The sequence below is a fragment of the Pimephales promelas genome, chromosome 6 (assembly GCF_988280905.1).
Source record: "Pimephales promelas chromosome 6, fPimPro1.hap1.1, whole genome shotgun sequence".
In the NCBI taxonomy this organism is placed as follows: Eukaryota; Metazoa; Chordata; class Actinopteri; order Cypriniformes; family Leuciscidae; genus Pimephales; species Pimephales promelas.
Genome location: NC_142774.1, coordinates 2,600,130 through 2,627,022, shown reverse-complemented (window position 1 = coordinate 2,627,022; position 26,893 = coordinate 2,600,130). Strand labels below are relative to the sequence as shown.

Sequence of the window (26,893 nt, the reverse complement as noted above, 5' to 3'; positions counted from 1 at the left end):
TGACCTGATCGCAAAAATGGAGGCTCTAGACCAGGGGTGGCGAACCTGTTCAGCATGATGAGCCAAAAAAAATCCCTCATCTCTGCAAAGAGCCACACAACAGATGTGTCTAACAATAACATCAAAATTTATTACTTATTACAATTACTAATTACATATCACACAATAGTTTTCAAGGATTTAAATGTTTGTCAATGTTTGTCATAGTATCAGACAGCCTACCTAAAAGGTTACATGACTCAGTGGGACACCTGGCACTCCTTGGTTTCCACAATCTTTGTTAAGTCTGGCTTGTATTCAGTTGTGGCTACTCGTAGTAATTCTTTCACATGCGTGTCAGTCAGGACAGAGCGATGCTTTGATTTCACCTGTTTCAGTGTTGAAAAAAGTGATTCACACATGTAAGTTGACCCAAACATTGACAATAGTTTGACTGCAGCCTGTTTGACATTGGGATATCTCTCATTCGGCACAATCTTCCAAAACTCCACGGTTCCTTCCCTCAGAACACTTTTAAGTCTGTCATCCTCAGAAAGTTCAATCATTTCAAGCTGAGTTGCTGCTTCATCTTCCACTAAAGGGGCTTTTAAACAGTCTGATTCAGCAGTGAATGGGTTGATAAGAAATGAAATTTGTGGTCTTTTTTGGCGTAGGCCGGAGAATCTGTCCTCAAAACTCTGTTCGAGATTTTCAAGCAGTGTTGCATACCGTGCAGTACTCCCGTTTACAACCTCTGCTGCTTGTCCACTTGCCTTCAACAAGGATGGAAAATGTGTTAACTGCCTCTTTTGTAGATGAGTCTTGAACAGCTTGAGTTTGTTGACAAATGTGAAAATACTCTGCACCAGGTCAGACACCATCTTTGACTTCCCTTGCAGATCCACATTGAGGCCATTCAGATAATGCAGCATGTCGACCAAAAAAGCCAAGTCCGAAATCCACTGGGGATCCTGTAGCTCAGGATAGTCCTTGTGTTTCTCTGCGAGGAACAGCTTCACTGGATTTAAAAGCTCAAAAAAACGAGAAAGCACATTACCTCTTGAAAGCCATCTCACAGCACAGTGAAGAAGCAGATCAGATGGAAGATCTTCATCAAGTTCAGCAATTAGATTTTTGAACTGCCTGTGATTGAGAGCATGTGTGCGTATAAAATTGACTATTTCCAGCACAGGTTTCATGATGTGATCAAAGTTCAACTTTTTAGACACCAAGTGCTCTTGGTGGATAATACAGTGAAATGTCCAAAATTCAGGAAACCGGTCATCAGCTTTACACAGCCCTACAAGGCCTTTCCCAGATCCCAACATGGCTGGTGCTCCGTCAGTGGATATTGCTGTTAGCTTTGATAACTGCAGATCTGCTTTCTCAACAACAGCCATCAGTGTCTCTTTTATGTCGATGCCACGGGTTCTGTCTTTAAGTGGCACAATGTCAAGCAGCTCTTCCTTAATTGTGCAGTCTTCTGACACAAATCGTACAAATATCGCCAACTGTGGCTTATCTTGAACATCGCAAGACTCATCCAAAGCAATGCTGAAATACCGGCACTTCTGCAGATCTGAATATAAATGTCTCTCAACTGAGTCGTTAATGTCCGATATTCTCTCTTCAACTGTGTGCCGTGACAGCTGAAGGTCCTTTACTGAACGTTTCAAATTTTCATTTTCAGGACAAAGAATAGCAACAACATCACTAAGGCACTTTTTAAGAAATTCCCCTTCACGATATGGTTTTTTTGCACGAGCAATGTTCCATGCCAGTTGATATGACGCTAATGTCACTGTCTCTGAATGCTTGGTAAATTTCCGAAAAAGCTGACTTTGCTTCTCTGTCTGACGTTTCAAAGTGTTTACCTTGTGCTTGCGAAGTTCACTGCCTTTGGGAAAATCCCGGGCGACCGTAGAATGGAGTGATGTGAAATGGCGCTCAAGATTTGAAGCCTTAAAATGAGACAACGACGTCTGGCATATCAAGCAGAATGGTTTTCCATTTCGTTCAACAAAAAAATATAAATCCTCCCATTCAGATAAAAATGTTCTGTGCTCATCTTCATATTTGCGCTTAGCTGTATGCTTCTTTGATTCTGCCATGATAATTCATACTAACGTACTTCACGTTAACCTGACAGCGGCAGCTCCTGTCAGTCAACAATAGGCTAGCCACGTTAAATTACGCGAGAGTTGAGGTTCTGTTAAAAATATTTAAGGAAAAAATATTAATAATATATTATTTTAAAAAGTACAATTACATTCAGAAAATACATTTCAAGTCATTCCTATTTATTTTTAAATAAAATTAAGAAATTCAAAAAAAGCTGAATGAAAAGTGATTGAACCGACTGAACATGACTGAACCGAGCCGCAAAAAAGCAGTTAAAGAGCCGCACGCGGCTCGCGAGCCGCGGGTTCGCCACCCCTGCTCTAGACCCTTCCAGAGCTGAGATATGGAAACTCAAAGTTTCGACCCGAAAAAAAAACCGACAGTGTTACCCCTTACGTTTTTTTTTGTTTTCGGGCGAAAAATCAAGTTTCTCCAATCTTCTCAAAACTCTGGATTATGATAGAGGGCTGCGAGACTTTGACCTGAGTGCAAAAATGGAGGCTCTAGACCCTTCCAGAGCTGAGATATGGAAACTCAAAATTTCGACCCGAAAAAAAAACGACAGTGTTACCCCTTATGTTTTTTTTCGTTTTCGGGCGAAAAATCAAGTTTCTCCAATCTTCTCAAAACTCTGGATTATGATAGAGGGCCGCTAGACTTTGACCTAAACGCAAAAATGGAGGCTCTAGACCCTTCCAGAGCTGAGATATGGAAACTCAAAATTTCGACCCGAAAAAAAAAACGACAGTGTTACCCCTTACGTTTTTTTTCGTTTTTGGGGGAAAAATCAAGTTTCTCCAGTCTTCTCAAAACTCTGGATTATGATAGAGGGCCGCGAGACTTTGACCTGAGCGCAAAAATGGAGGCTCTAGACCCTTCCAGAGCTGAGATATGGAAACTCAAAGTTTCGACCCGAAAAAAAAACGACAGTGTTACCCCTTACGTTTTTTTTCGTTTTCGGGCGAAAAATCAAGTTTCTCCAATCTTCTCAAAACTCTGGATTATGATAGAGGGCCGCAAGACTTTGACCTGAGCTCAAAAATGGAGGCTCTAGACCCTTCCAGAGCTGAGATATGGAAACTCAAAATTTCGACCCGAAAAAAAAAACGACAGTGTTACCCCTTATGTTTTTTTTCGTTTTCGGGCGAAAAATCAAGTTTCTCCAATCTTCTCAAAACTCTGGATTATGATAGAGGGCCGCGAGACTTTGACCTAAACGCAAAAATGGAGGCTCTAGACCCTTCCAGAGCTGAGATATGGAAACTCAAAATTTCGACCCGAAAAAAAAACGACAGTGTTACCCCTTACGTTTTTTTTCATTTTCGGGCGAAAAATCGAGTTTCTCCAATCTTCTCAAAACTCTGGATTATGATAGAGGGCCGCGAGACTTTGACCTGAGCGCAAAAATGGAGGCTCTAGACCCTTCCAGAGCTGAGATATGGAAACTCAAAATTTCGACCCGAAAAAAAAACGACAGTGTTACCCCTTGCGTTTTTTTCCGTTTTCGGGCGAAAAATCAAGTTTCTCCAATCTTCTCAAAACTCTGGATTATGATAGAGGGCCGCGAGACTTTGACCTGAGCGCAAAAATGGAGGCTCTAGACCCTTCCAGAGCTGAGATATGGAAACTCAAAGTTTCGACCCGAAAAAAAAACGACAGTGTTACCCCTTACGTTTTTTTTTTGTTTTCGGGCGAAAAATCAAGTTTCTCCAATCTTCTCAAAACTCTGGATTATGATAGAGGGCCGCAAGACTTTGACCTGAGCGCAAAAATGGAGGCTCTAGACCCTTCCAGAGCTGAGATATGGAAACTCAAAATTTCGACCCGAAAAAAAAACGACAGTGTTACCCCTTATGTTTTTTTTCGTTTTTGGGCGAAAAATCAAGTTTCTCCAATCTTCTCAAAACTCTGGATTATGATAGAGGGCCGCGAGACTTTGACCTGAGCGCAAAAATGGAGGCTCTAGACCCTTCCAGAGCTGAGATATGGAAACTCAAAGTTTCGACCCGAAAAAAAACGACAGTGTTACCCCTACGTTTTTTTTTCGTTTTCGGGCGAAAAATCAAGTTTCTCCAATCTTCTCAAAACTCTGGATTATGATAGATGGCCGCGAGACTTTGACCTAAACGCAAAAATGGAGGCTCTAGACCCTTCCAGAGCTGAGATATGGAAACTCAAAATTTCGACCCGAAAAAAAAACGACAGTGTTACCCCTTACGTTTTTTTTCATTTTCGGGCGAAAAATCAAGTTTCTCCAATCTTCTCAAAACTCTGGATTATGATAGAGGGCCGCGAGACTTTGACCTGAGCGCAAAAATGGAGGCTCTAGACCCTTCCAGAGCTGAGATATGGAAACTCAAAATTTCGACCCGAAAAAAAAAACGACAGTGTTACCCCTTATGTTTTTTTTCGTTTTCGGGCGAAAAATCAAGTTTCTCCAATCTTCTCAAAACTCTGGATTATGATAGAGGGCCGCGAGACTTTGACCTAAACGCAAAAATGGAGGCTCTAGACCCTTCCAGAGCTGAGATATGGAAACTCAAAATTTCGACCCAAAAAAAAAACGACAGTGTTACCCCTTACGTTTTTTTTCGTTTTTGGGCGAAAAATCAAGTTTCTCCAATCTTCTCAAAACTCTGGATTATGATAGAGGGCCGCGAGACTTTGACCTGAGCGCAAAAATGGAGGCTCTAGACCCTTCCAGAGCTGAGATATGGAAACTCAAAGTTTCGACCCGAAAAAAAACCGACAGTGTTACCCCTTACGTTTTTTTTTGTTTTCGGGCGAAAAATCAAGTTTCTCCAATCTTCTCAAAACTCTGGATTATGATAGAGGGCCGCAAGACTTTGACCTGAGCGCAAAAATGGAGGCTCTAGACCCTTCCAGAGCTGAGATATGGAAACTCAAAATTTCGACCCGAAAAAAAAAACGACAGTGTTACCCCTTACGTTTTTTTTTGTTTTCGGGCAAAAAATCAAGTTTCTCCAATCTTCTCAAAACTCTGGATTATGATAGAGGGCCGCGAGACTTTGACCTGATCGCAAAAATGGAGGCTCTAGACCCTTCCAGAGCTGAGATATGGAAACTCAAAGTTTCGACCCGAAAAAAAAAACGACAGTGTTACCCCTTACGTTTTTTTTTGTTTTCGGGCGAAAAATCAAGTTTCTCCAATCTTCTCAAAACTCTGGATTATGATAGAGGGCCGCGAGACTTTGACCTGAGCGCAAAAATGGAGGCTCTAGACCCTTCCAGAGCTGAGATATGGAAACTCAAAATTTCGACCCGAAAAAAAAACGACAGTGTTACCCCTTATGTTTTTTTTCGTTTTCGGGCGAAAAATCAAGTTTCTCCAATCTTCTCAAAACTCTGGATTATGATAGAGGGCCGCGAGACTTTGACCTAAACGCAAAAATGGAGGCTCTAGACCCTTCCAGAGCTGAGATATGGAAACTCAAAATTTCGACCCGAAAAAAAAAACGACAGTGTTACCCCTTACGTTTTTTTTCGTTTTTGGGCGAAAAATCAAGTTTCTCCAGTCTTCTCAAAACTCTGGATTATGATAGAGGGCCGCGAGACTTTGACCTGAGCGCAAAAATGGAGGCTCTAGACCCTTCCAGAGCTGAGATATGGAAACTCAAAGTTTCGACCCGAAAAAAAAACGACAGTGTTACCCCTTACGTTTTTTTTCGTTTTCGGGCGAAAAATCAAGTTTCTCCAATCTTCTCAAAACTCTGGATTATGATAGAGGGCCGCAAGACTTTGACCTGAGCTCAAAAATGGAGGCTCTAGACCCTTCCAGAGCTGAGATATGGAAACTCAAAATTTCGACCCGAAAAAAAAAACGACAGTGTTACCCCTTATGTTTTTTTTCGTTTTCGGGCGAAAAATCAAGTTTCTCCAATCTTCTCAAAACTCTGGATTATGATAGAGGGCCGCGAGACTTTGACCTAAACGCAAAAATGGAGGCTCTAGACCCTTCCAGAGCTGAGATATGGAAACTCAAAATTTCGACCCGAAAAAAAAACGACAGTGTTACCCCTTACGTTTTTTTCATTTTCGGGCGAAAAATCAAGTTTCTCCAATCTTCTCAAAACTCTGGATTATGATAGAGGGCCGCGAGACTTTGACCTGAGCGCAAAAATGGAGGCTCTAGACCCTTCCAGAGCTGAGATATGGAAACTCAAAATTTCGACCCGAAAAAAAAATGACAGTGTTACCCCTTGCGTTTTTTTCCGTTTTCGGGCGAAAAATCAAGTTTCTCCAATCTTCTCAAAACTCTGGATTATGATAGAGGGCCGCGAGACTTTGACCTGAGCGCAAAAATGGAGGCTCTAGACCCTTCCAGAGCTGAGATATGGAAACTCAAAGTTTCGACCCGAAAAAAAAACGACAGTGTTACCCCTTACGTTTTTTTTTTTGTTTTCGGGCGAAAAATCAAGTTTCTCCAATCTTCTCAAAACTCTGGATTATGATAGAGGGCCGCGAGACTTTGACCTGAGCGCAAAAATGGAGGCTCTAGACCCTTCCAGAGCTGAGATATGGAAACTCAAAATTTCGACCCGAAAAAAAACCGACAGTGTTACCCCTTATGTTTTTTTTCGTTTTCGGGCGAAAAATCAAGTTTCTCCAATCTTCTCAAAACTCTGGATTATGATAGAGGGCCGCGAGACTTTGACCTAAACGCAAAAATGGAGGCTTTAGACCCTTCCAGAGCTGAGATATGGAAACTCAAACTTTCGACCCGAAAAAAAAACGACAGTGTTACCCCTTACGTTTTTTTTCGTTTTTGGGCGAAAAATCAAGTTTCTCCAATCTTCTCAAAACTCTGGATTATGATAGAGGGCCGCGAGACTTTGACCTGAGCGCAAAAATGGAGGCTCTAGACCCTTCCAGAGCTGAGATATGGAAACTCAAAGTTTCGACCCGAAAAAAAACGACAGTGTTACCCCTTACGTTTTTTTTTGTTTTCGGGCGAAAAATCAAGTTTCTCCAATCTTCTCAAAACTCTGGATTATGATAGAGGGCCGCAAGACTTTGACCTGAGCGCAAAAATGGAGGCTCTAGACCCTTCCAGAGCTGAGATATGGAAACTCAAAATTTCGACCCGAAAAAAAAACGACAGTGTTACCCCTTATGTTTTTTTTCGTTTTCGGGCGAAAAATCAAGTTTCTCCAATCTTCTCAAAACTCTGGATTATGATAGAGGGCCGCGGGACTTTGACCTAAACGCAAAAATGGAGGCTCTAGACCCTTCCAGAGCTGAGATATGGAAACTCAAAATTTCGACCCGAAAAAAAAACGACAGTGTTACCCCTTACGTTTTTTTTCATTTTCGGGCGAAAAATCAAGTTTCTCCAATCTTCTCAAAACTCTGGATTATGATAGAGGGCCGCGAGACTTTGACCTGAGCGCAAAAATGGAGGCTCTAGACCCTTCCAGAGCTGAGATATGGAAACTCAAAGTTTCGACCCGAAAAAAAAAACGACAGTGTTACCCCTTACGTTTTTTTTTGTTTTCGGGCGAAAAATCAAGTTTCTCCAATCTTCTCAAAACTCTGGATTATGATAGAGGGCCGCGAGACTTTGACCTGAGCGCAAAAATGGAGGCTCTAGACCCTTCCAGAGCTGAGATATGGAAACTCAAAATTTCGACCCGAAAAAAAAAAACGACAGTGTTACCCCTTACGTTTTTTTTCGTTTTCGGGCGAAAAATCAAGTTTCTCCAATCTTCTCAAAACTCTGGATTATGATAGAGGGCCGCAAGACTTTGACCTGAGCTCAAAAATGGAGGCTCTAGACCCTTCCAGAGCTGAGATATGGAAACTCAAAATTTCGACCCGAAAAAAAAAACGACAGTGTTACCCCTTATGTTTTTTTTCGTTTTCGGGCGAAAAATCAAGTTTCTCCAATCTTCTCAAAACTCTGGATTATGACAGAGGGCCGCGAGACTTTGACCTAAACGCAAAAATGGAGGCTCTAGACCCTTCCAGAGCTGAGATATGGAAACTCAAAATTTCGACCCGAAAAAAAAACGACAGTGTTACCCCTTACGTTTTTTTTCATTTTCGGGCGAAAAATCAAGTTTCTCCAATCTTCTCAAAACTCTGGATTATGATAGAGGGCCGCGAGACTTTGACCTGAGCGCAAAAATGGAGGCTCTAGACCCTTCCAGAGCTGAGATATGGAAACTCAAAATTTCGACCCGAAAAAAAAACGACAGTGTTACCCCTTGCGTTTTTTTCCGTTTTCGGGCGAAAAATCAAGTTTCTCCAATCTTCTCAAAACTCTGGATTATGATAGAGGGCCGCGAGACTTTGACCTGAGCGCAAAAATGGAGGCTCTAGACCCTTCCAGAGCTGAGATATGGAAACTCAAAGTTTCGACCCGAAAAAAAAACGACAGTGTTACCCCTTACGTTTTTTTTTTGTTTTCGGGCGAAAAATCAAGTTTCTCCAATCTTCTCAAAACTCTGGATTATGATAGAGGGCCGCAAGACTTTGACCTGAGCTCAAAAATGGAGGCTCTAGACCCTTCCAGAGCTGAGATATGGAAACTCAAAATTTCGACCCGAAAAAAAAAACGACAGTGTTACCCCTTATGTTTTTTTTCGTTTTCGGGCGAAAAATCAAGTTTCTCCAATCTTCTCAAAACTCTGGATTATGATAGAGGGCCGCGAGACTTTGACCTAAACGCAAAAATGGAGGCTCTAGACCCTTCCAGAGCTGAGATATGGAAACTCAAAATTTCGACCCGAAAAAAAAACGACAGTGTTACCCCTTACGTTTTTTTTCATTTTCGGGCGAAAAATCGAGTTTCTCCAATCTTCTCAAAACTCTGGATTATGATAGAGGGCCGCGAGACTTTGACCTGAGCGCAAAAATGGAGGCTCTAGACCCTTCCAGAGCTGAGATATGGAAACTCAAAATTTCGACCCGAAAAAAAAACGACAGTGTTACCCCTTATGTTTTTTTTCGTTTTCGGGCGAAAAATCAAGTTTCTCCAATCTTCTCAAAACTCTGGATTATGATAGAGGGCCGCGAGACTTTGACCTAAACGCAAAAATGGAGGCTCTAGACCCTTCCAGAGCTGAGATATGGAAACTCAAAATTTCGACCCAAAAAAAAAACGACAGTGTTACCCCTTACGTTTTTTTTTTGTTTTTGGGCGAAAAATCAAGTTTCTCCAATCTTCTCAAAACTCTGGATTATGATAGAGGGCCGCGAGACTTTGACCTGAGCGCAAAAATGGAGGCTCTAGACCCTTCCAGAGCTGAGATATGGAAACTCAAAGTTTCGACCCGAAAAAAAAACGACAGTGTTACCCCTTACGTTTTTTTTTGTTTTCGGGCGAAAAATCAAGTTTCTCCAATCTTCTCAAAACTCTGGATTATGATAGAGGGCCGCAAGACTTTGACCTGAGCGCAAAAATGGAGGCTCTAGACCCTTCCAGAGCTGAGATATGGAAACTCAAAATTTCGACCCGAAAAAAAAACGACAGTGTTACCCCTTACGTATTTTTTCGTTTTTGGGAGAAAAATCAAGTTTCTCCAATCTTCTTAAAACTCTGGATTATGATAGAGGGCCGCGAGACTTTGACCTGAGCGCAAAAATGGAGGCTCTAGACCCTTCCAGAGCTGAGATATGGAAACTCAAAGTTTCGACCCGAAAAAAAAACGACAGTGTTACCCCTTACGTTTTTTTTTGTTTTTGGGCGAAAAATCAAGTTTCTCCAATCTTCTCAAAACTCTGGATTATGATAGAGGGCCGCGAGACTTTGACCTGAGCGCAAAAATGGAGGCTCTAGACCCTTCCAGACCTGAGATATGGAAACTCAAAATTTCGACCCGAAAAAAAAACGACAGTGTTACCCCTTATGTTTTTTTTCGTTTTCGGGCGAAAAATCAAGTTTCTCCAATCTTCTCAAAACTCTGGATTATGATAGAGGGCCGCGGGACTTTGACCTAAACGCAAAAATGGAGGCTCTAGACCCTTCCAGAGCTGAGATATGGAAACTCAAAATTTCGACCCGAAAAAAAAAAACGACAGTGTTACCCCTTACGTTTTTTTTTGTTTTTGGGCGAAAAATCAAGTTTCTCCAATCTTCTCAAAACTCTGGATTATGATAGAGGGCCGCGAGACTTTGACCTGAGCGCAAAAATGGAGGCTCTAGACCCTTCCAGACCTGAGATATGGAAACTCAAAATTTCGACCCGAAAAAAAAACGACAGTGTTACCCCTTATGTTTTTTTTCGTTTTCGGGCGAAAAATCAAGTTTCTCCAATCTTCTCAAAACTCTGGATTATGATAGAGGGCCGCGGGACTTTGACCTAAACGCAAAAATGGAGGCTCTAGACCCTTCCAGAGCTGAGATATGGAAACTCAAAATTTCGACCCGAAAAAAAAAACGACAGTGTTACCCCTTACGTTTTTTTTCGTTTTCGGGCGAAAAATCAAGTTTCTCCAATCTTCTCAAACTCTGGATTATGATAGAGGGCCGCGAGACTTTGACCTGAGCGCAAAAATGGAGGCTCTAGACCCTTCCAGAGCTGAGATATGGAAACTCAAAATTTCGACCCGAAAAAAAAACGACAGTGTTACCCCTTACGTTTTTTTTTCGTTTTCGGGCGAAAAATCAAGTTTCTCCAATCTTCTCAAAACTCTGGATTATGATAGAGGGCCGCGAGACTTTGACCTGAGCGCAAAAATGGAGGCTCTAGACCCTTCCAGAGCTGAGATATGGAAACTCAAAATTTCGACCCGAAAAAAAAACGACAGTGTTACCCCTTATGTTTTTTTTCGTTTTCGGGCGAAAAATCAAGGTTCTCCAATCTTCTCAAAACTCTGGATTATGATAGAGGGCCGCAAGACTTTGACCTGAGCTCAAAAATGGAGGCTCTAGACCCTTCCAGAGCTGAGATATGGAAACTCAAAATTTCGACCCGAAAAAAAAAACGACAGTGTTACCCCTTATGTTTTTTTTCGTTTTCGGGCGAAAAATCAAGTTTCTCCAATCTTCTCAAAACTCTGGATTATGACAGAGGGCCGCGAGACTTTGACCTAAACGCAAAAATGGAGGCTCTAGACCCTTCCAGAGCTGAGATATGGAAACTCAAAATTTCGACCCGAAAAAAAAACGACAGTGTTACCCCTTACGTTTTTTTTCATTTTCGGGCGAAAAATCAAGTTTCTCCAATCTTCTCAAAACTCTGGATTATGATAGAGGGCCGCGAGACTTTGACCTGAGCGCAAAAATGGAGGCTCTAGACCCTTCCAGAGCTGAGATATGGAAACTCAAAATTTCGACCCGAAAAAAAAACGACAGTGTTACCCCTTGCGTTTTTTTCCGTTTTCGGGCGAAAAATCAAGTTTCTCCAATCTTCTCAAAACTCTGGATTATGATAGAGGGCCGCGAGACTTTGACCTGAGCGCAAAAATGGAGGCTCTAGACCCTTCCAGAGCTGAGATATGGAAACTCAAAGTTTCGACCCGAAAAAAAAACGACAGTGTTACCCCTTACGTTTTTTTTTTGTTTTCGGGCGAAAAATCAAGTTTCTCCAATCTTCTCAAAACTCTGGATTATGATAGAGGGCCGCAAGACTTTGACCTGAGCTCAAAAATGGAGGCTCTAGACCCTTCCAGAGCTGAGATATGGAAACTCAAAATTTCGACCCGAAAAAAAAACGACAGTGTTACCCCTTATGTTTTTTTTCGTTTTCGGGCGAAAAATCAAGTTTCTCCAATCTTCTCAAAACTCTGGATTATGATAGAGGGCCGCGAGACTTTGACCTAAACGCAAAAATGGAGGCTCTAGACCCTTCCAGAGCTGAGATATGGAAACTCAAAATTTCGACCCGAAAAAAAAACGACAGTGTTACCCCTTACGTTTTTTTTCATTTTCGGGCGAAAAATCGAGTTTCTCCAATCTTCTCAAAACTCTGGATTATGATAGAGGGCCGCGAGACTTTGACCTGAGCGCAAAAATGGAGGCTCTAGACCCTTCCAGAGCTGAGATATGGAAACTCAAAATTTCGACCCGAAAAAAAAACGACAGTGTTACCCCTTGCGTTTTTTTCCGTTTTCGGGCGAAAAATCAAGTTTCTCCAATCTTCTCAAAACTCTGGATTATGATAGAGGGCCGCGAGACTTTGACCTGAGCGCAAAAATGGAGGCTCTAGACCCTTCCAGAGCTGAGATATGGAAACTCAAAGTTTCGACCCGAAAAAAAAAACGACAGTGTTACCCCTTACGTTTTTTTTTTGTTTTCGGGCGAAAAATCAAGTTTCTCCAATCTTCTCAAAACTCTGGATTATGATAGAGGGCCGCAAGACTTTGACCTGAGCGCAAAAATGGAGGCTCTAGACCCTTCCAGAGCTGAGATATGGAAACTCAAAATTTCGACCCGAAAAAAAAACGACAGTGTTACCCCTTATGTTTTTTTTTCGTTTTCGGGCGAAAAATCAAGTTTCTCCAATCTTCTCAAAACTCTGGATTATGATAGAGGGCCGCGAGACTTTGACCTAAACGCAAAAATGGAGGCTCTAGACCCTTCCAGAGCTGAGATATGGAAACTCAAAATTTCGACCCGAAAAAAAAACGACAGTGTTACCCCTTACGTTTTTTTTCGTTTTTGGGCGAAAAATCAAGTTTCTCCAATCTTCTCAAAACTCTGGATTATGATAGAGGGCCGCGAGACTTTGACCTGAGCGCAAAAATGGAGGCTCTAGACCCTTCCAGAGCTGAGATATGGAAACTCAAAGTTTCGACCCGAAAAAAAAACGACAGTGTTACCCCTACGTTTTTTTTCGTTTTCGGGCGAAAAATCAAGTTTCTCCAATCTTCTCAAAACTCTGGATTATGATAGATGGCCGCGAGACTTTGACCTAAACGCAAAAATGGAGGCTCTAGACCCTTCCAGAGCTGAGATATGGAAACTCAAAATTTCGACCCGAAAAAAAAACGACAGTGTTACCCCTTACGTTTTTTTTCATTTTCGGGCGAAAAATCAAGTTTCTCCAATCTTCTCAAAACTCTGGATTATGATAGAGGGCCGCGAGACTTTGACCTGAGCGCAAAAATGGAGGCTCTAGACCCTTCCAGAGCTGAGATATGGAAACTCAAAATTTCGACCCGAAAAAAAAACGACAGTGTTACCCCTTATGTTTTTTTTCGTTTTCGGGCGAAAAATCAAGTTTCTCCAATCTTCTCAAAACTCTGGATTATGATAGAGGGCCGCGAGACTTTGACCTAAACGCAAAAATGGAGGCTCTAGACCCTTCCAGAGCTGAGATATGGAAACTCAAAATTTCGACCCAAAAAAAAAACGACAGTGTTACCCCTTACGTTTTTTTTTTTGTTTTTGGGCGAAAAATCAAGTTTCTCCAATCTTCTCAAAACTCTGGATTATGATAGAGGGCCGCGAGACTTTGACCTGAGCGCAAAAATGGAGGCTCTAGACCCTTCCAGAGCTGAGATATGGAAACTCAAAGTTTCGACCCGAAAAAAAAACGACAGTGTTACCCCTTACGTTTTTTTTTGTTTTCGGGCGAAAAATCAAGTTTCTCCAATCTTCTCAAAACTCTGGATTATGATAGAGGGCCGCAAGACTTTGACCTGAGCGCAAAAATGGAGGCTCTAGACCCTTCCAGAGCTGAGATATGGAAACTCAAAATTTCGACCCGAAAAAAAAACGACAGTGTTACCCCTTACGTATTTTTTCGTTTTTGGGCGAAAAATCAAGTTTCTCCAATCTTCTCAAAACTCTGGATTATGATAGAGGGCCGCGAGACTTTGACCTGAGCGCAAAAATGGAGGCTCTAGACCCTTCCAGAGCTGAGATATGGAAACTCAAAGTTTCGACCCGAAAAAAAAACGACAGTGTTACCCCTTACGTTTTTTTTTGTTTTTGGGCGAAAAATCAAGTTTCTCCAATCTTCTCAAAACTCTGGATTATGATAGAGGGCCGCGAGACTTTGACCTGAGCGCAAAAATGGAGGCTCTAGACCCTTCCAGAGCTGAGATATGGAAACTCAAAATTTCGACCCGAAAAAAAAACGACAGTGTTACCCCTTATGTTTTTTTTCGTTTTCGGGCGAAAAATCAAGTTTCTCCAATCTTCTCAAAACTCTGGATTATGATAGAGGGCCGCGGGACTTTGACCTAAACGCAAAAATGGAGGCTCTAGACCCTTCCAGAGCTGAGATATGGAAACTCAAAATTTCGACCCGAAAAAAAAAACGACAGTGTTACCCCTTACGTTTTTTTTCGTTTTTGGGCGAAAAATCAAGTTTCTCCAATCTTCTCAAACTCTGGATTATGATAGAGGGCCGCGAGACTTTGACCTGAGCGCAAAAATGGAGGCTCTAGACCCTTCCAGAGCTGAGATATGGAAACTCAAAATTTCGACCCGAAAAAAAAAACGACAGTGTTACCCCTTACGTTTTTTTTCGTTTTCGGGCGAAAAATCAAGTTTCTCCAATCTTCTCAAAACTCTGGATTATGATAGAGGGCCGCGAGACTTTGACCTGAGCGCAAAAATGGAGGCTCTAGACCCTTCCAGAGCTGAGATATGGAAACTCAAAATTTCGACCCGAAAAAAAAACGACAGTGTTACCCCTTATGTTTTTTTTCGTTTTCGGGCGAAAAATCAAGGTTCTCCAATCTTCTCAAAACTCTGGATTATGATAGAGGGCCGCGAGACTTTGACCTAAACGCAAAAATGGAGGCTCTAGACCCTTCCAGAGCTGAGATATGGAAACTCAAAATTTCGACCCGAAAAAAAAAAACGACAGTGTTACCCCTTACGTTTTTTTTCGTTTTTGGGCGAAAAATCAAGTTTCTCCAGTCTTCTCAAAACTCTGGATTATGATAGAGGGCCGCGAGACTTTGACCTGAGCGCAAAAATGGAGGCTCTAGACCCTTCCAGAGCTGAGATATGGAAACTCAAAATTTCGACCCGAAAAAAAAAACGACAGTGTTACCCCTTATGTTTTTTTTCGTTTTCGGGCGAAAAATCAAGTTTCTCCAATCTTCTCAAAACTCTGGATTATGATAGAGGGCCGCGAGACTTTGACCTAAACGCAAAAATGGAGGCTCTAGACCCTTCCAGAGCTGAGATATGGAAACTCAAAATTTCGACCCGAAAAAAAAACGACAGTGTTACCCCTTACGTTTTTTTCATTTTCGGGCGAAAAATCAAGTTTCTCCAATCTTCTCAAAACTCTGGATTATGATAGAGGGCCGCGAGACTTTGACCTGAGCGCAAAAATGGAGGCTCTAGACCCTTCCAGAGCTGAGATATGGAAACTCAAAATTTCGACCCGAAAAAAAAACGACAGTGTTACCCCTTGCGTTTTTTTCCGTTTTCGGGCGAAAAATCAAGTTTCTCCAATCTTCTCAAAACTCTGGATTATGATAGAGGGCCGCGAGACTTTGACCTGAGCGCAAAAATGGAGGCTCTAGACCCTTCCAGAGCTGAGATATGGAAACTCAAAGTTTCGACCCGAAAAAAAAACGACAGTGTTACCCCTTACGTTTTTTTTTTGTTTTCGGGCGAAAAATCAAGTTTCTCCAATCTTCTCAAAACTCTGGATTATGATAGAGGGCCGCAAGACTTTGACCTGAGCGCAAAAATGGAGGCTCTAGACCCTTCCAGAGCTGAGATATGGAAACTCAAAATTTCGACCCGAAAAAAAAACGACAGTGTTACCCCTTATGTTTTTTTTCGTTTTCGGGCGAAAAATCAAGTTTCTCCAATCTTCTCAAAACTCTGGATTATGATAGAGGGCCGCGAGACTTTGACCTAAACGCAAAAATGGAGGCTCTAGACCCTTCCAGAGCTGAGATATGGAAACTCAAAGTTTCGACCCGAAAAAAAACGACAGTGTTACCCCTTACGTTTTTTTTTGTTTTCGGGCGAAAAATCAAGTTTCTCCAATCTTCTCAAAACTCTGGATTATGATAGAGGGCCGCAAGACTTTGACCTGAGCGCAAAAATGGAGGCTCTAGACCCTTCCAGAGCTGAGATATGGAAACTCAAAATTTCGACCCGAAAAAAAAACGACAGTGTTACCCCTTATGTTTTTTTTCGTTTTCGGGCGAAAAATCAAGTTTCTCCAATCTTCTCAAAACTCTGGATTATGATAGAGGGCCGCGGGACTTTGACCTAAACGCAAAAATGGAGGCTCTAGACCCTTCCAGAGCTGAGATATGGAAACTCAAAATTTCGACCCGAAAAAAAAACGACAGTGTTACCCCTTACGTTTTTTTTCATTTTCGGGCGAAAAATCAAGTTTCTCCAATCTTCTCAAAACTCTGGATTATGATAGAGGGCCGCGAGACTTTGACCTGAGCGCAAAAATGGAGGCTCTAGACCCTTCCAGAGCTGAGATATGGAAACTCAAAGTTTCGACCCGAAAAAAAAACCGACAGTGTTACCCCTTACGTTTTTTTTTGTTTTCGGGCGAAAAATCAAGTTTCTCCAATCTTCTCAAAACTCTGGATTATGATAGAGGGCCGCGAGACTTTGACCTGAGCGCAAAAATGGAGGCTCTAGACCCTTCCAGAGCTGAGATATGGAAACTCAAAATTTCGACCCGAAAAAAAAAAACGACAGTGTTACCCCTTACGTTTTTTTTCGTTTTTGGGCGAAAAATCAAGTTTCTCCAGTCTTCTCAAAACTCTGGATTATGATAGAGGGCCGCGAGACTTTGACCTGAGCGCAAAAATGGAGGCTCTAGACCCTTCCAGAGCTGAGATATGGAAACTCAAAGTTTCGACCCGAAAAAAAAACGACAGTGTTACCCCTTACGTTTTTTTTCGTTTTCGGGCGAAAAATCAAGTTTCTCCAATCTTCTCAAAACTCTGGATTATGATAGAGGGCCGCAAGACTTTGACCTGAGCTCAAAAATGGAGGCTCTAGACCCTTCCAGAGCTGAGATATGGAAACTCAAAATTTCGACCCGAAAAAAAAAACGACAGTGTTACCCCTTATGTTTTTTTTCGTTTTTGGGCGAAAAATCAAGTTTCTCCAATCTTCTCAAAACTCTGGATTATGATAGAGGGCCGCGAGACTTTGACCTAAACGCAAAAATGGAGGCTCTAGACCCTTCCAGAGCTGAGATATGGAAACTCAAAATTTCGACCCGAAAAAAAAACGACAGTGTTACCCCTTACGTTTTTTTTCATTTTCGGGCGAAAAATCAAGTTTCTCCAATCTTCTCAAAACTCTGGATTATGATAGAGGGCCGCGAGACTTTGACCTGAGCGCAAAAATGGAGGCTCTAGACCCTTCCAGAGCTGAGATATGGAAACTCAAAATTTCGACCCGAAAAAAAAACGACAGTGTTACCCCTTGCGTTTTTTTCCGTTTTCGGGCGAAAAATCAAGTTTCTCCAATCTTCTCAAAACTCTGGATTATGATAGAGGGCCGCGAGACTTTGACCTGAGCGCAAAAATGGAGGCTCTAGACCCTTCCAGAGCTGAGATATGGAAACTCAAAGTTTCGACCCGAAAAAAAAACGACAGTGTTACCCCTTACGTTTTTTTTTTGTTTTCGGGCGAAAAATCAAGTTTCTCCAATCTTCTCAAAACTCTGGATTATGATAGAGGGCCGCAAGACTTTGACCTGAGCGCAAAAATTGAGGCTCTAGACCCTTCCAGAGCTGAGATATGGAAACTCAAAATTTCGACCCGAAAAAAAAACGACAGTGTTACCCCTTATGTTTTTTTTTCGTTTTCGGGCGAAAAATCAAGTTTCTCCAATCTTCTCAAAACTCTGGATTATGATAGAGGGCCGCGAGACTTTGACCTAAACGCAAAAGTGGAGGCTCTAGACCCTTCCAGAGCTGAGATATGGAAACTCAAAATTTCGACCCGAAAAAAAAACGACAGTGTTACCCCTTACGTTTTTTTTCGTTTTTGGGCGAAAAATCAAGTTTCTCCAATCTTCTCAAAACTCTGGATTATGATAGAGGGCCGCGAGACTTTGACCTGAGCGCAAAAATGGAGGCTCTAGACCCTTCCAGAGCTGAGATATGGAAACTCAAAGTTTCGACCCGAAAAAAAACGACAGTGTTACCCCTTACGTTTTTTTTTGTTTTCGGGCGAAAAATCAAGTTTCTCCAATCTTCTCAAAACTCTGGATTATGATAGAGGGCCGCAAGACTTTGACCTGAGCGCAAAAATGGAGGCTCTAGACCCTTCCAGAGCTGAGATATGGAAACTCAAAATTTCGACCCGAAAAAAAAACGACAGTGTTACCCCTTATGTTTTTTTTCGTTTTCGGGCGAAAAATCAAGTTTCTCCAATCTTCTCAAAACTCTGGATTATGATAGAGGGCCGCGGGACTTTGACCTAAACGCAAAAATGGAGGCTCTAGACCCTTCCAGAGCTGAGATATGGAAACTCAAAATTTCGACCCGAAAAAAAAACGACAGTGTTACCCCTTACGTTTTTTTTTTCATTTTCGGGCGAAAAATCAAGTTTCTCCAATCTTCTCAAAACTCTGGATTATGATAGAGGGCCGCGAGACTTTGACCTGAGCGCAAAAATGGAGGCTCTAGACCCTTCCAGAGCTGAGATATGGAAACTCAAAATTTCGACCCGAAAAAAAAACGACAGTGTTACCCCTTATGTTTTTTTTTCGTTTTCGGGCGAAAAATCAAGTTTCTCCAATCTTCTCAAAACTCTGGATTATGATAGAGGGCCGCGAGACTTTGACCTAAACGCAAAAATGGAGGCTCTAGACCCTTCCAGAGCTGAGATATGGAAACTCAAAATTTCGACCCGAAAAAAAAACGACAGTGTTACCCCTTACGTTTTTTTTCGTTTTTGGGCGAAAAATCAAGTTTCTCCAATCTTCTCAAAACTCTGGATTATGATAGAGGGCCGCGAGACTTTGACCTGAGCGCAAAAATGGAGGCTCTAGACCCTTCCAGAGCTGAGATATGGAAACTCAAAATTTCGACCCGAAAAAAAAACGACAGTGTTACCCCTTACGTTTTTTTTTTGTTTTCGGGCGAAAAATCAAGTTTCTCCAATCTTCTCAAAACTCTGGATTATGATAGAGGGCCGCAAGACTTTGACCTGAGCGCAAAAATGGAGGCTCTAGACCCTTCCAGAGCTGAGATATGGAAACTCAAAATTTCGACCCGAAAAAAAAACGACAGTGTTACCCCTTATGTTTTTTTTCGTTTTCGGGCGAAAAATCAAGTTTCTCCAATCTTCTCAAAACTCTGGATTATGATAGAGGGCCGCGAGACTTTGACCTGAGCGCAAAAATGGAGGCTCTAGACCCTTCCAGAGCTGAGATATGGAAACTCAAAATTTCGACCCGAAAAAAAAAACGACAGTGTTACCCCTTACGTTTTTTTTTGTTTTCGGGCAAAAAATCAAGTTTCTCCAATCTTCTCAAAACTCTGGATTATGATAGAGGGCCGCGAGACTTTGACCTGATCGCAAAAATGGAGGCTCTAGACCCTTCCAGAGCTGAGATATGGAAACTCAAAGTTTCGACCCGAAAAAAAAACGACAGTGTTACCCCTTACGTTTTTTTTTGTTTTCGGGCGATAAATCAAGTTTCTCCAATCTTCTCAAAACTCTGGATTATGATAGAGGGCCGCGAGACTTTGACCTGAGCGCAAAAATGGAGGCTCTAGACCCTTCCAGAGCTGAGATATGGAAACTCAAAATTTCGACCCGAAAAAAAAACGACAGTGTTACCCCTTATGTTTTTTTTCGTTTTCGGGCGAAAAATCAAGTTTCTCCAATCTTCTCAAAACTCTGGATTATGATAGAGGGCCGCGAGACTTTGACCTAAACGCAAAAATGGAGGCTCTAGACCCTTCCAGAGCTGAGATATGGAAACTCAAAATTTCGACCCGAAAAAAAAAAACGACAGTGTTACCCCTTACGTTTTTTTTCGTTTTTGGGCGAAAAATCAAGTTTCTCCAGTCTTCTCAAAACTCTGGATTATGATAGAGGGCCGCGAGACTTTGACCTGAGCGCAAAAATGGAGGCTCTAGACCCTTCCAGAGCTGAGATATGGAAACTCAAAATTTCGACCCGAAAAAAAAAACGACAGTGTTACCCCTTATGTTTTTTTTCGTTTTCGGGCGAAAAATCAAGTTTCTCCAATCTTCTCAAAACTCTGGATTATGATAGAGGGCCGCGAGACTTTGACCTAAACGCAAAAATGGAGGCTCTAGACCCTTCCAGAGCTGAGATATGGAAACTCAAAATTTCGACCCGAAAAAAAAACGACAGTGTTACCCCTTACGTTTTTTTCATTTTCGGGCGAAAAATCAAGTTTCTCCAATCTTCTCAAAACTCTGGATTATGATAGAGGGCCGCGAGACTTTGACCTGAGCGCAAAAATGGAGGCTCTAGACCCTTCCAGAGCTGAGATATGGAAACTCAAAATTTCGACCCGAAAAAAAAACGACAGTGTTACCCCTTGCGTTTTTTTCCGTTTTCGGGCGAAAAATCAAGTTTCTCCAATCTTCTCAAAACTCTGGATTATGATAGAGGGCCGCGAGACTTTGACCTGAGCGCAAAAATGGAGGCTCTAGACCCTTCCAGAGCTGAGATATGGAAACTCAAAATTTCGACCCGAAAAAAAAACGACAGTGTTACCCCTTATGTTTTTTTTCGTTTTCGGGCGAAAAATCAAGTTTCTCCAATCTTCTCAAAACTCTGGATTATGATAGAGGGCCGCGGGACTTTGACCTAAACGCAAAAATGGAGGCTCTAGACCCTTCCAGAGCTGAGATATGGACACTCAAAATTTCGACCCGAAAAAAAAACGACAGTGTTACCCCTTACGTTTTTTTTCGTTTTCGGGCGAAAAATCAAGTTTCTCCAATCTTCTCAAAACTCTGGATTATGATAGAGGGCCGCGAGACTTTGACCTGAGCGCAAAAATGGAGGCTCTAGACCCTTCCAGAGCTGAGATATGGAAACTCAAAATTTCGACCCGAAAAAAAAACGACAGTGTTACCCCTTGCGTTTTTTTCCGTTTTCGGGCGAAAAATCAAGTTTCTCCAATCTTCTCAAAACTCTGGATTATGATAGAGGGCCGCGAGACTTTGACCTGAGCGCAAAAATGGAGGCTCTAGACCCTTCCAGAGCTGAGATATGGAAACTCAAAGTTTCGACCCGAAAAAAAAACGACAGTGTTACCCCTTACGTTTTTTTTTTGTTTTCGGGCGAAAAATCAAGTTTCTCCAATCTTCTCAAAACTCTGGATTATGATAGAGGGCCGCAAGACTTTGACCTGAGCGCAAAAATGGAGGCTCTAGACCCTTCCAGAGCTGAGATATGGAAACTCAAAATTTCGACCCGAAAAAAAAACGACAGTGTTACCCCTTATGTTTTTTTTCGTTTTCGGGCGAAAAATCAAGTTTCTCCAATCTTCTCAAAACTCTGGATTATGATAGAGGGCCGCGGGACTTTGACCTAAACGCAAAAATGGAGGCTCTAGACCCTTCCAGAGCTGAGATATGGAAACTCAAAATTTCGACCCGAAAAAAAAACGACAGTGTTACCCCTTGCGTTTTTTTCCGTTTTCGGGCGAAAAATCAAGTTTCTCCATTCTTCTCAAAACTCTGGATTATGATAGAGGGCCGCGAGACTTTGACCTGAGCGCAAAAATGGAGGCTCTAGACCCTTCCAGAGCTGAGATATGGAAACTCAAAGTTTCGACCCGAAAAAAAAACGACAGTGTTACCCCTTACGTTTTTTTTTTGTTTTCGGGCGAAAAATCAAGTTTCTCCAATCTTCTCAAAACTCTGGATTATGATAGAGGGCCGCAAGACTTTGACCTGAGCGCAAAAATGGAGGCTCTAGACCCTTCCAGAGCTGAGATATGGAAACTCAAAATTTCGACCCGAAAAAAAAACGACAGTGTTACCCCTTATGTTTTTTTTCGTTTTCGGGCGAAAAATCAAGTTTCTCCAATCTTCTCAAAACTCTGGATTATGATAGAGGGCCGCGGGACTTTGACCTAAACGCAAAAATGGAGGCTCTAGACCCTTCCAGAGCTGAGATATGGAAACTCAAAATTTCGACCCGAAAAAAAAACGACAGTGTTACCCCTTACGTTTTTTTTCATTTTCGGGCGAAAAATCAAGTTTCTCCAATCTTCTCAAAACTCTGGATTATGATAGATGGCCGCGAGACTTTGACCTGAGCGCAAAAATGGAGGCTCTAGACCCTTCCAGAGCTGAGATATGGAAACTCAAAATTTCGACCCGAAAAAAAAACGACAGTGTTACCCCTTATGTTTTTTTTTCGTTTTCGGGCGAAAAATCAAGTTTCTCCAATCTTCTCAAAACTCTGGATTATGATAGAGGGCCGCGAGACTTTGACCTAAACGCAAAAATGGAGGCTCTAGACCCTTCCAGAGCTGAGATATGGAAACTCAAAATTTCGACCCGAAAAAAAAACGACAGTGTTACCCCTTACGTTTTTTTTCGTTTTTGGGCGAAAAATCAAGTTTCTCCAATCTTCTCAAAACTCTGGATTATGATAGAGGGCCGCGAGACTTTGACCTGAGCGCAAAAATGGAGGCTCTAGACCCTTCCAGAGCTGAGATATGGAAACTCAAAATTTCGACCCGAAAAAAAAACGACAGTGTTACCCCTTACGTTTTTTTTTTGTTTTCGGGCGAAAAATCAAGTTTCTCCAATTTTTTTCAAAACTCTGGATTATGATAGAGGTCCGCAAGACTTTGACCTGAGCGCAAAAATGGAGGCTCTAGACCCTTCCAGAGCTGAGATATGGAAACTCAAAGTTTCGACCCGAAAAAAAACGACAGTGTTACCCCTTACGTTTTTTTTTGTTTTCGGGCGAAAAATCAAGTTTCTCCAATCTTCTCAAAACTCTGGATTATGATAGAGGGCCGCAAGACTTTGACCTGAGCGCAAAAATGGAGGCTCTAGACCCTTCCAGAGCTGAGATATGGAAACTCAAAATTTCGACCCGAAAAAAAAACGACAGTGTTACCCCTTACGTTTTTTTTCATTTTCGGGCGAAAAATCAAGTTTCTCCAATCTTCTCAAAACTCTGGATTATGATAGAGGGCCGCGAGACTTTGACCTGAGCGCAAAAATGGAGGCTCTAGACCCTTCCAGAGCTGAGATATGGAAACTCAAAATTTCGACCCGAAAAAAAAACGACAGTGTTACCCCTTATGTTTTTTTTCGTTTTCGGGCGAAAAATCAAGTTTCTCCAATCTTCTCAAAACTCTGGATTATGATAGAGGGCCGCGGGACTTTGACCTAAACGCAAAAATGGAGGCTCTAGACCCTTCCAGAGCTGAGATATGGAAACTCAAAATTTCGACCCGAAAAAAAAACGACAGTGTTACCCCTTACGTTTTTTTTTTCATTTTCGGGCGAAAAATCAAGTTTCTCCAATCTTCTCAAAACTCTGGATTATGATAGAGGGCCGCGAGACTTTGACCTGAGCGCAAAAATGGAGGCTCTAGACCCTTCCAGAGCTGAGATATGGAAACTCAAAATTTCGACCCGAAAAAAAAACGACAGTGTTACCCCTTATGTTTTTTTTTCGTTTTCGGGCGAAAAATCAAGTTTCTCCAATCTTCTCAAAACTCTGGATTATGATAGAGGGCCGCGAGACTTTGACCTAAACGCAAAAATGGAGGCTCTAGACCCTTCCAGAGCTGAGATATGGAAACTCAAAATTTCGACCCGAAAAAAAAACGACAGTGTTACCCCTTACGTTTTTTTTCGTTTTTGGGCGAAAAATCAAGTTTCTCCAATCTTCTCAAAACTCTGGATTATGATAGAGGGCCGCGAGACTTTGACCTGAGCGCAAAAATGGAGGCTCTAGACCCTTCCAGAGCTGAGATATGGAAACTCAAAGTTTCGACCCGAAAAAAAACGACAGTGTTACCCCTTACGTTTTTTTTTGTTTTCGGGCGAAAAATCAAGTTTCTCCAATCTTCTCAAAACTCTGGATTATGATAGAGGGCCGCGAGACTTTGACCTGAGCGCAAAAATGGAGGCTCTAGACCCTTCCAGAGCTGAGATATGGAAACTCAAAATTTCGACCCGAAAAAAAAACGACAGTGTTACCCCTTACGTTTTTTTTTTGTTTTCGGGCGAAAAATCAAGTTTCTCCAATCTTCTCAAAACTCTGGATTATGATAGAGGGCCGCAAGACTTTGACCTGAGCGCAAAAATGGAGGCTCTAGACCCTTCCAGAGCTGAGATATGGAAACTCAAAGTTTCGACCCGAAAAAAAAACGACAGTGTTACCCCTTACGTTTTTTTTTTGTTTTTGGGCGAAAAATCAAGTTTCTCCAATCTTCTCAAAACTCTGGATTATGATAGAGGGCCGCGAGACTTTGACCTGAGCGCAAAAATGGAGGCTCTAGACCCTTCCAGAGCTGAGATATGGAAACTCAAAGTTTCGACCCGAAAAAAAAACGACAATGTTAACCCTTACGTTTTTTTTTCGTTTTCGGGCGAAAAATCAAGTTTCTCCAATCTTCTCAAAACTCTGGATTATGATAGAGGGCCGCGAGACTTTGACCTAAACGCAAAAATGGAGGCTCTAGACCCTTCCAGAGCTGAGATATGGAAACTCAAAATTTCGACCCGAAAAAAAACCGACAGTGTTACCCCTTACGTTTTTTTTCATTTTCGGGCGAAAAATCAAGTTTCTCCAATCTTCTCAAAACTCTGGATTATGATAGAGGGCCGCGAGACTTTGACCTGAGCGCAAAAATGGAGGCTCTAGACCCTTCCAGAGCTGAGATATGGAAACTCAAAGTTTCGACCCGAAAAAAAAACGACAGTGTTACCCCTTACATTTTTTTTTGTTTTCGGGGGAAAAATCAAGTTTCTCCAATCTTCTCAAAACTCTGGATTATGATAGAGGGCCGCGAGACTTTGACCTGAGTGCAAAAATGGAGGCTCTAGACCCTTCCAGAGCTGAGATATGGAAACTCAAAATTTCGACCCGAAAAAAAAACCGACAGTGTTACCCCTTACGTTTTTTTTCGTTTTCGGGCGAAAAATCAAGTTTCTCCAATCTTCTCAAAACTCTGGATTATGATAGGGGGCCGCGAGACTTTGACCTGAGCGCAAAAATGGAGGCTCTAGACCCTTCCAGAGCTGAGATATGGAAACTCAAAATTTCGACCCTAAAAAAAAACGACAGTGTTACCCCTTACGTTTTTTTTCGTTTTCGGGCGAAAAATCAAGTTTGTCCAATCTTCTCAAAACTCTGGATTATGATAGAGGGCCGCGAGACTTTGACCTGAGCGCAAAAATGGAGGCTCTAGACCCTTCCAGAGCTGAGATATGGAAACTCAAAATTTCGACCCGAAAAAAAAAACGACAGTGTTACCCCTTACGTTTTTTTCTGTTTTCGGGCGAAAAATCAAGTTTCTCCAATCTTCTCAAAACTCTGGATTCTGATAGAGGGCCACGAAACTTTGACCTGAGTGCAAAAATGGAGGCTCTAGACCCTTCCAGAGCTGAGATATCAAAATTCTAAATTTCGACTCGAAAAAAAAACGACAGTGTTACCCCTTTCGTTTTTTTCGTTTTCGGGCGAAAAATTAAGTTTCTCCAATCTTCTCAAAACTCTGGATTCTGATAGAGGGCTGTGAGACTTTGACCTGAGTGCAAAAATGGAGGCTCTAGACCCTTCCAGAGCTGAGATATCAAAATTCAAAATTTCGACCCGAAAAAAAAATGACAGTGTTACCCCTTTCGTTTTTTTTCGTTTTCGGGCGAAAAATTACGTTTTTTCAATCTTCTCAAAACTCTGGATTTTGATAGAGGGCCGCGAGACTTTGACCTGAGCGCAAAAATGGAGGCTCTAGACCCTTCCAGAGCTGAGATATGGAAACTCAAAATTTCGACCCGAAAAAAAAACGACAGTGGTACCCCTTACGTTTTTTTGTTTTTTTTTTCGGGCGAAAAATTAAGTTTCTCCAATCTTCTCAAAACTCTGGATTCTGATAGAGGGCCATGGGACTTAGACCTGAGTGCAAAAATGGAGGCTCTAGACCCTTCCACAGCTGAGATATTGAGATCCCACATAGCATTCATGCCATTATAAATACCTCAATACTTTCACAGTTTTTGGGTGAACTATCCACACTGATGTGTTTAAGTCTCGCGCTATATTGTGACATCTCTGTTGTGTGTGTGTGTGCAGCTGGGCTCGTGGCTGGGCTTCACTCTGATGACGCAGTGTCTGCCCGTGGCCTTCTTCACGCTGGTGGGCTTCATCCAGATGACGGTGTGGGCGAAGGGCAAACACCGCAGTTACCTGAAGGAGTTTCGGGACTATCCCACGCTGCGCTCGCCCATCCTGCCCTTCGTCCTGTAGGACACGCCCTCTTTTAACCTCCTCTCTCTCTTTTATACTGCACACGGCCCGCCTCCATCTCGGAGAACGGACTGATCCTGCATAATAAAGCTCAGATCCACAACCTCAAGCTTCATTGTAATGGTGTGTGTCGCCCCCTATAGGTGTGATCTGTCATCACATCATAACTCATATTTTGCACACAAAAACATAGAGCACATTTTTAGACATTTTAAGCACACAATTGTGTTACAAAAGTCACAGTATTGAGAATAGAGGGTAAGTATACAACTGTAAAATGAATCAAAATGTATAATTTGCATTACAATAATGAAACATATGGAGGGGAAGTGTTTGAAAGTAAGGTGATTGTGTGCAGTATCCCCAGTCCTGCACACTTCTTCATTAGATCCCCTCATCTAGTCACTAAACACATAGAGAAGCCGTCTGT

The 26,893-nt window shown here is 42.0% G+C and overlaps 1 protein-coding gene across 2 annotated transcripts in view; it reads left to right on the top strand.

Annotated features, from left to right (window-relative positions):
- tecrb (trans-2,3-enoyl-CoA reductase b) overlaps positions 1-26,572 on the top strand; it is a 49,451-nt gene extending 22,879 nt beyond the window's left edge. For both annotated transcript variants that reach the window (XM_089132770.1, XM_089132769.1), the window contains one exon: positions 26,290-26,572. In XM_089132770.1, the coding sequence (XP_088988896.1) occupies positions 26,290-26,463 (174 nt within the window). In that variant the 3' untranslated portion in view covers positions 26,464-26,572. The remainder of the gene's footprint in view (positions 1-26,289) is intronic.
- Positions 26,573-26,893: the final 321 nt, after the last annotated feature.